Genomic DNA, 13,091 nt, shown 5'->3' on the forward strand with positions numbered 1-13,091 from the left:
ACAGACAGCTCAGATAGCAGAGTTGTGTGTGCTCAGGATAGCGTGCTAGAACCTTAATTGGATATAAGTTCGAAAATAAGTTCAAATGAATGAACGAATGAGTAACCTGTGGGGTTGTACTCTGTGCAGATTTGAAAAGATTAGAAAAAAAGGATGACACGAAAACAAAATCTGAAAATATTTGTTTTATTAACACTCGACATACATGTCAACGAACAATAATTACATCTACAAGTTAATTTACAATTTAGTCTTTCGTACACGCCCGACTTAAAAAACCCTAAAAATAATATATATATAAGAAGACAAGAACACACAAACGAAACTTTAATATTGACAAAAAACACAGATATCTGTACTGAAGCAATTCCATCCTGAAGAAAGAACACAAAACAATACTGATGCATATGGAAACTAACATTTGCTGCAATTGGGATTTCTTTCACACCCGCTAGAAAGAATACTGTACTATTTTTGGTATCAGCGGGTTGAAAAACTTAGTGAACCTGCTAGCGAAAACCATCAAATTATAACACCGACGGTTTAATAAATACTTCATACGGGCCCGTCCTATTTATCTCCCCTGGACCAAACCGCTGGCCATGCCAGGGTAGGAGACAATGGAGACATATGCCTGAACCTTGGTAGGACATAGCACGGGCGTAGGAAGGTGCCAAAACGTGGGGGGCGTGCGCGTGTGTACACACACACACACACACACACACACACACACACACACACACACATTTATTTAGTTATTTTCGTGGTCAATTAAGGTTCAAGCCAAATACACTACTAACAAAAAAGCATTATGGGTTTTTGATATGCATTTTCCTATAAACAAGACAGTACATACCATGGGATTTGAAAACACCACTACGAATACACCTAGGAAATCGATCCTGCTACTCATGACACCTCAGACGTGGTTTTACACCATGTTCACAAAATTCCGTAACTTCTCCTTACAGACATTCGACGCTCAGTCCAATAAACATTTCTCAAACCTTCCTCCCCTTAAAAAGTCCTGCTCCTGAAGCCATTCAACACTGAATATACTCAGTGGCGTAGTGTGGGCAGAGCCACCGGGGTGTTTGCCCCGGACGCAAAATTCTGGACTGGTGAAAGAGACTCGGGGGAGTGCTAACGGTCCACTGGTTAGGGGGTGGCGCAATACTTGCCTTGCCCCGGGCGCTGAGAACCTACGCTACGCCACTGAATATACTAATATACTTTAGCCTTAAGCATTAGAGATATTTAAACGTCCGACGCCTATGAATTGTTTTTAACCCAGTCGCTACGATACATATTGCAGCAATGATGGCGATGTATATTTTTGCGTTCCAGAAAGACCATTCGGGCGTGTCCTGGTACATCATCTGAACGGCGCCCCACGTTCCGTCGTTCGGGGCCGGTTTGATTCGGAGGATCCTACACATCAGTTGATAGAGATTCACGTTGCTGAACGATGGTGCAACGACGTCCTTCTTGAAATCTGAAAACACAACATATTACTTAGGTCAAACTACACAGATGTCATCTGCCATTGAAAACCATGTTAAATTGCCCAACTTCAAATGAAGATTGCCAATAAAACGGGTTCTCGTTGGCACTAACAACATATACCATTGCGAACATACATTATAATATAAGCATTTATTTTCACTCTAAAATTGAGAACATTTCCGTCTGATTTTTTTGCTATAAGACCGCATCTGGCTGTAATACCGGTCTGAACAGATGGTTCGTTAACCGATTCACTCTGGCTGTCTCTTACGCTTTACACTCATGTCCCAAATGGTCAATGCACAATGTTACAAAATGTCCCAAATGGTCAATGCACAATGTTACAAAATAGCATGGGCAAAATACAGCCAGAAGGCTTACCATTAAACATACATATTGTTTTAATTCTTCACCATTTCCTAGAAGTGAATATGTGAACCATAACTTGTGTCACAATTAAGAACTATAGTGGATGAATGAACTCTCACCCGGAAGACCGACCTCGGTGGCGTCGTGGTTAGGCCATCGGTCAACAGGCTGGTAGGTACTGGGTTCGGATCCCAGTCGAGGCATGGGATTTTTAATCCAGATACCGACTCCAAACCCTGAGTGAGTGCTCCGCAAGGCTCAATGGGTAGGTGTAAACCACTTGCACCGACCAGTGATCCATAACTGGTTCAACAAAGGCCATGGTTTGTGCTATCCTGCCTGTGGGAAGCGCAAATAAAAGATCCCTTGCTGCTAATCGGAAAGAGTAGCCCATGAAGTGGCGACAGCGAGTTTCCTCTCAAAATCTGTGTGGTCCTTAACCATATGTCCGACGCCATATAACCGTAAATAAAATGTGTTGAGTGCGTCGTTAAATAAAAAATTTCTTTCTTTTTCTTTCTCACCCGGAAGTGTTCTGTGTAGTGAGACCTTATAGGGTATTAAACGAGCATCCATTTCGTATCATGTTTATGTCCCGAGTGAAATGATTTTCAGTTGTCGGGAGCTTTAGTCGAGGATGCTACGTCCCATTTGGCGTTCTAGTGGAACGTATCGTTTTGACATGTACCCAGATATATTTAACCATATGGGTAATAAAGGTGTGATTGCTGCCGTAACGAGCATAAGCGTACGAGACCGGGGGTAAGGGAGGCAACCCCCCCCCCCCCCCATCAAGTACTGGAGCTAATCTTTTGTATTTGGCCTGGACATACGCTTCTGTAATAGAGAAGGTGGGGAGGCATAGCATTAACATAAATGTCTTTTGGTGTCGTTGATAACAACAACCTCATCTTATACAAATAAAAATTTAATTATCTGAGCCAGTATTAATATTTATCAGACGCGAATCTACGATTCTGTAACAGAGGGGGCTCGTAACATTAACATAAATGTCGTTCGGTGTCGTTGATAACAACAACCTCATCTTATACAAATCAAAATTTAATTATCTGATCCAGTATTAATATTTATCAGGCGCGAATATACGATTCTGTAAAACAGTGGGGCCCGTAGCATTAATATAAATGTTTCGATGTTGTTGATAACAACAAACCTCATCTTATACAAATCAAACTTTAATTATGTGATCCATATAGAGTATTAAACGAGCTTGTCTGTTATACCATTTTTATGAAATGAGTTAACAGTTTTGGTATCTGACGAGCGAAAACGAGTCAGATAGCAACACTGTTCACGAGTTTCATAAAAATGGTATGACAGGCAAGCTCGTTTAGTATTTTATTTATTACAAACCAACTGCAAACAAGCCGCAACGCAGAAGTAAGCAGATGTCAAGACATTTTTCTACGAATTGGGTCAGCGAGTGATCTACGTCACGCCAATATTACACTAGTTAGATACTGAGTGATTGTTATCACATGACCAATATCTTACACTGGTGTGTAATAAAGTATAATATGTATCAGGCACGAATCTACGATGCTGTAAAAGAGTGTCGAGGCCCGTAGCATTAACATAAATGAATCGATGTTGTTGATAACAAGAAACCCTCATCTTACACAAATCAAAATTTAATCTGATGACCAAAAATAGAAGGAGACCGCGCCCCTTTGGCTCCCATCTTAATCCGCGCCTCGCTATGATTAATTAAAACATTGGGTTTTTTTAAATTTAGCGGAGTAAACATACTTGGTCCAACTCCAACGAACATGGCTTTCATCTGGGGGTCTGTGGGGTCAAACCCGTGGTAAGCTACGTACTCCCAGCCATCTTCACCGACTGGGAAAGGTTTCTCTGGCTGAAAAAAAAGAAAGGAATGTTTGGTTATAATAACGACATGTAATTGTGACGTCACACGTGTGATATATCGGTCACCCTTTAAATAAAATTTTATCAATTAAATGAAGAAATAAAAAAACGTTTTAAACACTTGTAAATGAAATTATTTGGTTGCATTTGTCTCGTAAAGGCATAATCTTTACATTTCGAAATAGAAATTAATAAATATTTGTTTGTCATAATGTCGCTTCAGTGGCGGATCCAGAAAATCCATTTAGGGGGCCCCCAGTGACATGAGGTGGAATGCCAAGGGAACTTTGGGGAGGTTTGAGGGGAGATCGTAAAAAAAATGAAAATTAATATATAATAAAATTATAACTATCGCAAAATGTATGGGGGTCCCGGGCCCCTGCCACCACCACCCCTAGATCCGCCTCTGAGCTTTAATACAGCCCCTTTAGTAATTCGCGATAACTGTTTACGATGGAAGATCATCTGATCACAACATGATGATGGATCGTGTTAGATATAATCAGTGGCGGATGCCAGATTTTTTTTTAAATGACGGGGTGCAATGATTTTTCGGTGCACGTTTGACAATTTTTATACCCATACAAACCACATCCAAGCAGGAGTTGACGGAAATAACATGAGGTTTTAACGGTATACCAGGTACCAACGGTAATCTGTTCAATATGTAATAATTTAAAAACGACACCACTAGAGCACATTGATTTATTAATCATCGGCTATTGGATGTCAAACATTTGGTAATGTTTGACATAGTCTTAGAGAAGAAACCCGCTACATTTTTCCATTATGGGCAAGGCATTTTTTATTTGCACATCCCAGACAGGACAGCACATACCACGGCCTTTGGTATACCAGTCGTGGTGCACTGGCTTGAACGAGAAATAGAGATTTAATACATGTACAGCACCTTTAATACTTCAATGTATTTGTTTTAAACAGTGTTTACGATAAAAGATCGTCTAACAGATCAAAATGATGATGTCAGGTGTAGGATTTTTCTAGTGAGGGGATGCAATGAATTTTTGTGCACTTTTGACAATTTTCAAACCTATACAAACCACACCCAAACGGGAGTTGGCGGACATAACATGGTGTGGATGGGTGTCAAACTGTATACTTCTACCAACGGTAATCTATTCAATATGTTTTTAATTAAAAATAATAGTGACACAGTGCCTTTAAAAATGCTGGTTATAATCTACAAAAATACTTACTGTAACGATCATCCATCCAAGCTCTGCTACAGCAATGATGGGAGCGACCCGCCTGTGACCTTTGTGGTGCCAATCATCCGGAATCTCCTCCTTCTTGTACACCGTCATGTTAGGGTGGGCGTGTTTCAGTTTCTGGTAAACCTATGAAAAACAAACATTCGTAGAGTACTGCCAAAGCAATACGTGTCCCCTGCCTGACCCAAAATATTTTGGTATCTCCTAAATTCAAAGGCCATACCTCTGTGAAAAGTGAGTAAATCACCACCAAGAAAGATAAACTTTATCAGTAACAGTACATGATAAAGCTATGTACAAAATTTCACCTCAGTATCTTCAGACATTGCAAAACAAAATCCGATTTTTTTTTTCTTCATATCTCCCAAGTTCAAGGGACATAACTCTGTCAAAAATGGGTAAATTATTATGAAAGTTAAACTTGATCTGTAACAGTACATGATAAAGCTACACACACACACACACACACACACACACACACACACACACACACACACACACACACACACACACACACACCGGTCTAGGATCGATCCCCGTCGGTGGGCCCGTTGAGCTATTTCTTCCCAGCCAGTGCTCCACAACTGGTGTAACAAAGACCGTGGTATGTACTATCCTATATGTGGGATGGTGCATATAAAAGATCCCTTGCTGCTAATCGAAAAGATTAGCCCCTATAGCGTTACGTAATTATTAACACCCCCTTACATGTAACGCGTATGCCAACCGCTGGCCATTGTCAAAATTTCAAGGCAAATCCCCTACCGACCCCGGGAAAAGTGTTGTACCATACCTCTATGGATATAAATATGTTTTGGAGATATGAGAAGACCACTTAATCAAGACAGTTAAATTTGTTCAAAAATCACGTGAGAAGCTCAGCGCCTGCGCAAATCAAGTAAAGTCCCAGTTCTACTGGCGTCCCGCTAAATGAAGAAATTCAAAGCTGGCCATTGAGTTTGTAGTTGACCTAGATAATGTAGATAAGCGAGCATTGCGAAACTATAGCGATGTGGTGGACCTTTCATGTACCAAACAGAACTGGATCATCTATTCTAAATGCTTAAATAATAAAAATATTCCAGAGTTTTAAATGAACTATTTTATCCTTTACAGAAGATTCCATCCTCCTTGCAGTCCCATAGAGGACTGCCACTCTCAAACTAGTTTATGAAATGAAATTAGCACCGGACAGAGCTCATTTGATAAGTGATGGTATGCACTCACGAAACACTGTCATAATGCATAATGACAAAAATTGGGACTAACAACACATAAACTATTCTTTCTTTCTATTCCGGTGTTTAGACCTACCATTTCCACGTTGTCCTCCTTCGGCCAAATACTAACTTTTGGACCGAATTCCTTTATGATGTCATAATCGTTATTATTGATGTATTTCTGGAGATGAATGGTTCGCTTGGGCGTCACTTCCGTCACTCCACGGTCGGAAAATATGACGATATTGATGGCGTCCAACATCCCGGCGTCTTCGAGTCTGTAGTAAATTCTCTGTAATTCGTTGTCAATCCATTTCAACACGCCTTTCAGTTCTTCGCCATTTGTAGTGAACTGGGAGGCAGCCTGGTCTACTATTTGAGTGTATACACCTGCGATATTAGAGGAAAGGAAGATGAAGGAAAGGAATGTATGTTTAGTGACACCCCAGCACATTTTAAACTATGGCTATTTGGAATGAATACCGGCCTCGGTGGCGCAGTGGTTAAGCCATCGGACTACAGGCTGGTAGGTACAAGGTCCGCAGCCCGGTTCCGGCTCCAACCCAGAGCGAGTTCTTAAGGGCTCAATGGGTAGGTGTAAGGCCACTACACCCTCTTCTCTCTCACTAAACAACTAACCCTCTGTCCTGAACAGACATCCCAGATAGCTGAGGTGTGTGCCCAGGACAGCGTGTTTGGATATAAGCACGAAAATAAGTTGAAATGAAATGGAATGAATTAATAAATGCTTGTTTAACGACACCCCGGTACTGGCAATTTGGTGTCTCTAATATATTATGGTTATTCTGACATTTGGGAGGGGGAGACAGTGATAGGGAGGGAGAGAAGAGAGGGAGGAGGAAGAGGTGGAGAGAGAGGGGGGGATGGGTGGGAGGAAAAGGTGACGCCATACGATAAGAGAGAGAGAGAGAGACCGAAGGAAGGAGGGAGAAACAGAAATAGAGAGAGAGTATGTTTTTCCGATAAACAGGATAATACACATGTAGATATATACATGTACATACACATATATACAATGACCTTAAGTGTACCAGGAATTTACATCAGTAAACAATGATGTATTTTGGGACGGGGAGACGATATTTAAATCATATGGTTGTTTTTGTATTTTGAAATGCTATAGGATGGTGAGCAGGCGATACCACAGCTTTAAAAGGTGATGGTTTTCTGTATATATCTTTAAAATTCCAAGACAGTCTGCTCACCTGCTAAATCTGCTTTGTCGTTTATTAGGGCATCTACGGCTTCGTTACTCTGCCATAGAAAGCCAGCCATGCCATCGCGAACTTTTGGCGTGTCGCTGTATTGGTGACAATGCGAGGGCGTTCTACCCCGGATCTTCACCTGGCAACCCAACCAGTTGTACAGATACGTGCGTTTTCCCTGAAACGTAAATTGTATATACTAAGTCATTGCATTTAATTGATGCAGCATTTGTCAGTATATAAATAACAGGATATTTTCAGTATAAAATGAAATGCATAACTGTCGCCTAATTGAATGTAGGGGCCTATAGTAGCCTCGATCGGGATTAAGGTACAAGGGAAGGAAATGTTTTATTTAACGACTCACTCAACACATTTTATTTACGGTTATATGGCGTTGAACATATGGTTAAGGACCACACAGATATTGAGAGAGCAAACCCGCTGTCGCCACTTCATGGGCTACTCTTTTCGATTAGCAGCAAGGGATATTTTATATGCACCATCCCACAGACAGGATAACACATACCACGGCCTTTGACATACCAGTCGTGGTGCACTGGCTGGAGCGAGAAATAGCCCAATGAGCGGATTAAGGTACAATACAACTTAGTACCAAATTGCTAAACTTTTTTGTCGTAGTATAGAAGATGGACTATTATACACGGTATACTGAGCAACCAAAAAACCCCGCATATCCGGGTTATGGTTACTTTATATTTAGAATAGGTTAAAGTTTGTTTTGTTTAACGACACCTATAGAGCACATTGATGTCAAACATAGAGAGGATAGCCGCTACATTGTTCCATCAGTAGCAAGGGATCTTTTGTATGCACCATCCCACAGATAGCATAGCACGTACCAGTTGTGGTGCATTGACTGGAACGAGAAATAGCCCAAACCGACGGGTATCGAACCCAGACTGACTGCGCATCAAGCGGGTGCTTTACCACTGGGATATGTCCTACCACTTAGAATAGGTTATCTTGATTAAAACTGTTCAATTCTGTGAAATGATAAATTGTATTATCAATATTTGCGTTTCTTTTCGTTGGTTGTCATTATATATTGTACGATTACAGGCAATATGAATTAAGTGGGGACTTTAGGGACCGAATTTACGAATTTTAAGGCAGGTGCGAGTGTAAAAAGAAATGTCAAGACTCCTGAAGGTAATATCTTGTTACTAATTGCTTGATATATACCTGTTTCCCGGCGGTCACCCAGATCGGTTCCCCGTCTTCCCACCAGTGTGATTTGCTGCCCTGTGGACTAGGCGTCATGTCGAAAGATTCATTTTTCGTTTTGTCCCACATAAAATTACCCACAAACCCATGGTTCTCCGGATACAGACCTGGAAATAAACACTGTTTGATTCAAGACTGTAAAACAACAAACAACAAGACAAATAATAATAATATTAATAGTTTTTACAAATAATTACTACTACTACTACCACCAATACTACTACTACTACTGTTGCCTCTACTACTATTACTTCTGCTGCAGCAGCTACTTCTACTACTACTGCTGCTACTACTACTGCTGCTGTTGCTACTACTACTACTGCTGCTGCTGCTGCTGCTGCTGCTGCTACTACTGCTGCTGCTGCTGCTGCTAATACAGCTGCTGCTGCTGCTGCTAATACTGCTGCTGCTGCTACTACTACTACTACTACTACTACTGCTGCTGCTACTACTAATACTACTGCGGCGGCTGCTACTGCTGCTGCTGCTGCTGCTACTACTACTACTGCTACCACCACTGTTGTTGCTGCTGCTGCTATTACTACTACTGCTGCAGCTACTACTACTGTTGCTGCTGCTACTACCACTACTACTGCTACTGCTACTTCTGCTACTGCTATTGTTGCTGATGATGATGCTACTATTATTACTACTGCTGCTGCTGCTACTACTGCAGCTGTTGCTACTACTGCTGCTACTACTACTACTACTACTACTACTACTACTATTGCTGCTGCTACTACTACTACTATAATTTTTAATGATGCTACTAATTCTACTGGCACTACTTGTAGTAGTAGTAGTAGTAGTAGTAGTAGTAGCAGCAGCAGCAGAAACAGTAGTAGTAGTAGTAGTAGTAGTAGTAGTAGTAATAGCAGCAGCAGCAGAAACAGTAGTAGCAGTAGTAGTAGTAGTAGCAGTAGCAGTAGTAGCTGTAGCAGCAGCAGCAGCAGCAGTAGTAGTAGTAGTAGTAGTAGTAGTAGCAGCAGCAGCAGCAGAAACAGTAGTAGCAGCAGTAGTAGTAGTAGTAGTAGTAGTAGTAGTAGTAGTAGTAGTAGTAGTAGCAGAAATAGTAGCGGTACTAACAGTAGTAGCCTAATAGTAGTAAAGTAGCAGCAGTAGTAGTAACGTTAGCAACAGTAGTTATATATAATAGTAGCAGAAGAAGAAGCAGCAGAAATAGTTTATTAACTAACATAGCTTAAAATACAAATTGATGTTGAATAATAATAATCGAATGTTCACCTTTAAATAAATAACAATTACGAACCTGTTACAAGGGAATAATGGTTTGGGAAGGTCATCGTCGGGAACTGCGGATCGACATGCTCTGCTCGAGAACCTATCGCGAAGAAGTGCTTGAATCCTGGAAGATCGTCAATGTAATCCTTCAAGTAGAGATTCCGGCAACCTCCCAGCATAAACATCAGGAGCTTTTCACTGTTAGCCCCAGACACAGTGAGGATTATACACAGACAGACGACGTACATCTTGTAAAGAAATAAATATCCCATGTCGTCTGCTTCTTCTGCAAATTCCAACCCTCTCGTCTGCTAAGACTAAAGTGTGTATAGTCCACCCGGCGTAAGAGATTCACTAATTACCTGTTGGGCAGGCTTTTTTTTCTTCACAAGAACGAGTTTTGCGTACTAATAGAGGCTAGCTTTACGAGCGTGGGTGTGCCACCCTTTCAAAAGTAGTCGAGCGTAAACTGTTGTTGTAGCATACAAAATATAATTCGTACACTCGAATTTTGTTTATTTGAAAGCTAAAATATGATATCTGTGTGTAGTTTAATTCGCGTGAACATTACAGGCTGTGGTGTGATACAATGTATATTACAGGGTTGGTCGTCACCCGACTAAATACAGAAAACAGAGGTATAGGCCTATTTGTTTTTTGATTATCAAAGGAAAGGATTGTAACGGAATGTACACAGGGCGACACTTGTCGTACATGTCTCAAAAGACCAGTTTTCCCAGGTCTATATTTAGATAAGGCTATACCTGTTTTCAGTTAAATTTAGCAGGTCAACTACAAAACCGGTCGAAACATATTGTAGCTACAGGTAGGCCTACATTTATTGGAGAGGACAAGACAACATCATTATCATAATCTGTCCGTCATGGGCAGTGAATAGGACTTTCACCAGACACCCTATATAGAGAACGGGTTATTTCCCTTGAATTACCTAAAAAGGAAAACAAAAAGAAAGAAATGTTTTATTTAACGACGCAATCAACACATTTTATTTACGGTTATATGGCGTCAGACCACACAGATTTTGAGAGGAAACCCGCTGTCGCATCTACATGGGCTACTCTTTCCGATTAGCAACAAGGGATCTTTTATTTGCGCTTCCCACAGGCAGGATAGCACAAACCAAGACCTTTGTTGAACCAGTCATGGATCACTGGTCGGTGCAAGTGGTTTACATCTACCTATTGAGCCTTGCGGAGCACTCACTCAGGGTTTGGAGTCGGTATCTGGATTAAAAATCCCATGCCTCGACTGGGATCCGAACCCTGTAGACCGATGGCCTAACCACGACGCCACCGAGGCCGGTACCTAAAAAGGAAATAAAAGAAATGTTTGTTTAACGACACTCTCAACAAACTTTTAAACTTTAACGAAATCTATCATTGGTCATTTCGACACTTTTTCGTGAGAAAGAGGAAACGGCCATAGTCGCTTAATGGGCTCTTCCAAAGTCTTTTTATACAAAATAGTGTTAAGCATGTGACTCTTGGAACCATTTTATTTCACAATTGAGCTGTAGACAAAAATATTCTTGGTTAGGTATTATTGGTATCATAACCAGTAAAAATAGTAAAGTTAAAGTAATTGTTTGCATAACGTAATGTCCACTCGTTTCCTGGTTTATCACAAGCAGTTTGAGCTTTCATGGACTGAGCAGGGCCGTAGGGGAGGTAGTTGCCCCCCCCCCCCTTCCCTGAGAATCTCACTTTTTTACTCCAGAAAATAGCATACACATCTCAGGGTTTAATTTGTGTAGTATTTCATTTGTTAAAAGTAGTGCCCCCTTCCCCCCCCCCCCCCCCCCCGGATTTTGATCAGGGTACGGCCCTGCTGAGGCTGTTAGCTCCTCTACAGTGTGCCCATCTACAGCTACATTTGCTCTTTACAGTAGGCCTAATCTCTTCACAATAAGCTTTCAAAATAAACCTTCGCAATAAGCTCTTCACAATAAGTCTTCAAAATAAAGCTTCGTAATAAGCTCTTTGCAATAAGCTCTTCACAATAAAGTTAAATAAAGTTTGTTTTATTTCACAACACGACTAGAGCACATTGATTAATTAATCATCGGTTATTGGATGTCAAACATTTGGTAACTCTGACATATAGTCTCAGAGAGGAAACCCGCTACATTTTTCCATTAGTAGCAAGGGATCTTTTATATGCACTTTCCAACAGATAGGAAAGCACATACCACGGCCTTTGACCAATTGTGGTGCACTGGTTGGAACGAGAAAAAAAACAGTCAGTTGAGGTTGTTCAATACGCAAGCTCCTCGGGTGAGCCCTCAGTCGACTGAGTTAAATTCCTCCCCTATAAGCCTTCACAATAAGCCTGGTATGAAAAACTAACTATTAATTTACATGTTGTCATACTTCTTCTTCTTCTAGACCGGCCTCGGTGGCGTCGTGGTTAGCCATCGGTCTACAGGCTGGTAGGTACTGGGTTCGGATCCCAGTCGAGGCATGAGATTTCTAATCCAGATACCGACTCCAAACCCTGAGTGAGTGCTCCGCAAGGCTTAATGGGTATGTGTAAACCACTTGCACTGACCAGTGATCCATAACTGGTTCAACAAAGGCCATGGTTTGTGCTATCCTGCCTGTGGGAAGCGCAAATAAAAGATCCCTTGCTGCCTGTTGTAAAAGAGTAGCCTATGTGGAGACAGCGGGTTTCCTCTCCAAATCTGTATGGTCCTTAACCATATGTCTGACGCCATATAACCGTAAATAAAATGTGTTGAGTGCGTCGTTAAATAAAAGATTTCTTTCTTTCTTCTTCTGCGTTCAATCTTTTTACGGCCGTCATATCAGTAATCCGGATGTGGCTATGAAGTTTGCCGTCTCCCGGAGGTCGTCGACAGGTCCCCAGAGTTTGATGTTGAGGGACGTGTCTTCCTTCCAAACTTTCTGTCGGACTTTTTTCTAGGTGCGGGTAGGTTTGTAGAACGTGTTCCGGTGTTTGCTCTTCAGCACCACATTCACATTGGGCCATCTTTGCAAGTCGTATCCTTTTTAGGTGCTTCTTTAGGCCACAATGTCCAGTGCGAAGACGGAAGATTAAAGTTTGTTCTTGTCTGTCTAGTATGTTGTCATAGACTGAACATATCCTGCCTGAGAGATAATGCATATAAAAGATCCCTT

At 41.3% G+C, this 13,091-nt stretch overlaps 1 protein-coding gene across 1 annotated transcript; it reads right to left on the bottom strand.

Moving 5' to 3' along the window:
• Positions 1-170: 170 nt before the first annotated feature.
• Positions 171-10,500, bottom strand: LOC121385247 (glycerophosphocholine cholinephosphodiesterase ENPP6-like). The gene is made up of 7 exons (XM_041515846.1): positions 9,962-10,500; positions 8,650-8,798; positions 7,444-7,621; positions 6,312-6,607; positions 4,983-5,123; positions 3,646-3,754; positions 171-1,495 (listed from the first exon to the last, which is right to left on the bottom strand). Exons 1-7 carry the CDS (start codon positions 10,203-10,205, stop codon positions 1,248-1,250), a joined length of 1,365 nt encoding a protein of 454 aa, XP_041371780.1. The 5' UTR covers positions 10,206-10,500; the 3' UTR covers positions 171-1,247.
• Between the last annotated feature and the right edge of the window lie 2,591 nt (positions 10,501-13,091).

This window comes from Gigantopelta aegis, chromosome 11 (genome assembly GCF_016097555.1).
Source record: "Gigantopelta aegis isolate Gae_Host chromosome 11, Gae_host_genome, whole genome shotgun sequence".
Lineage (NCBI taxonomy): Eukaryota > Metazoa > Mollusca > Gastropoda > Neomphalida > Peltospiridae > Gigantopelta > Gigantopelta aegis.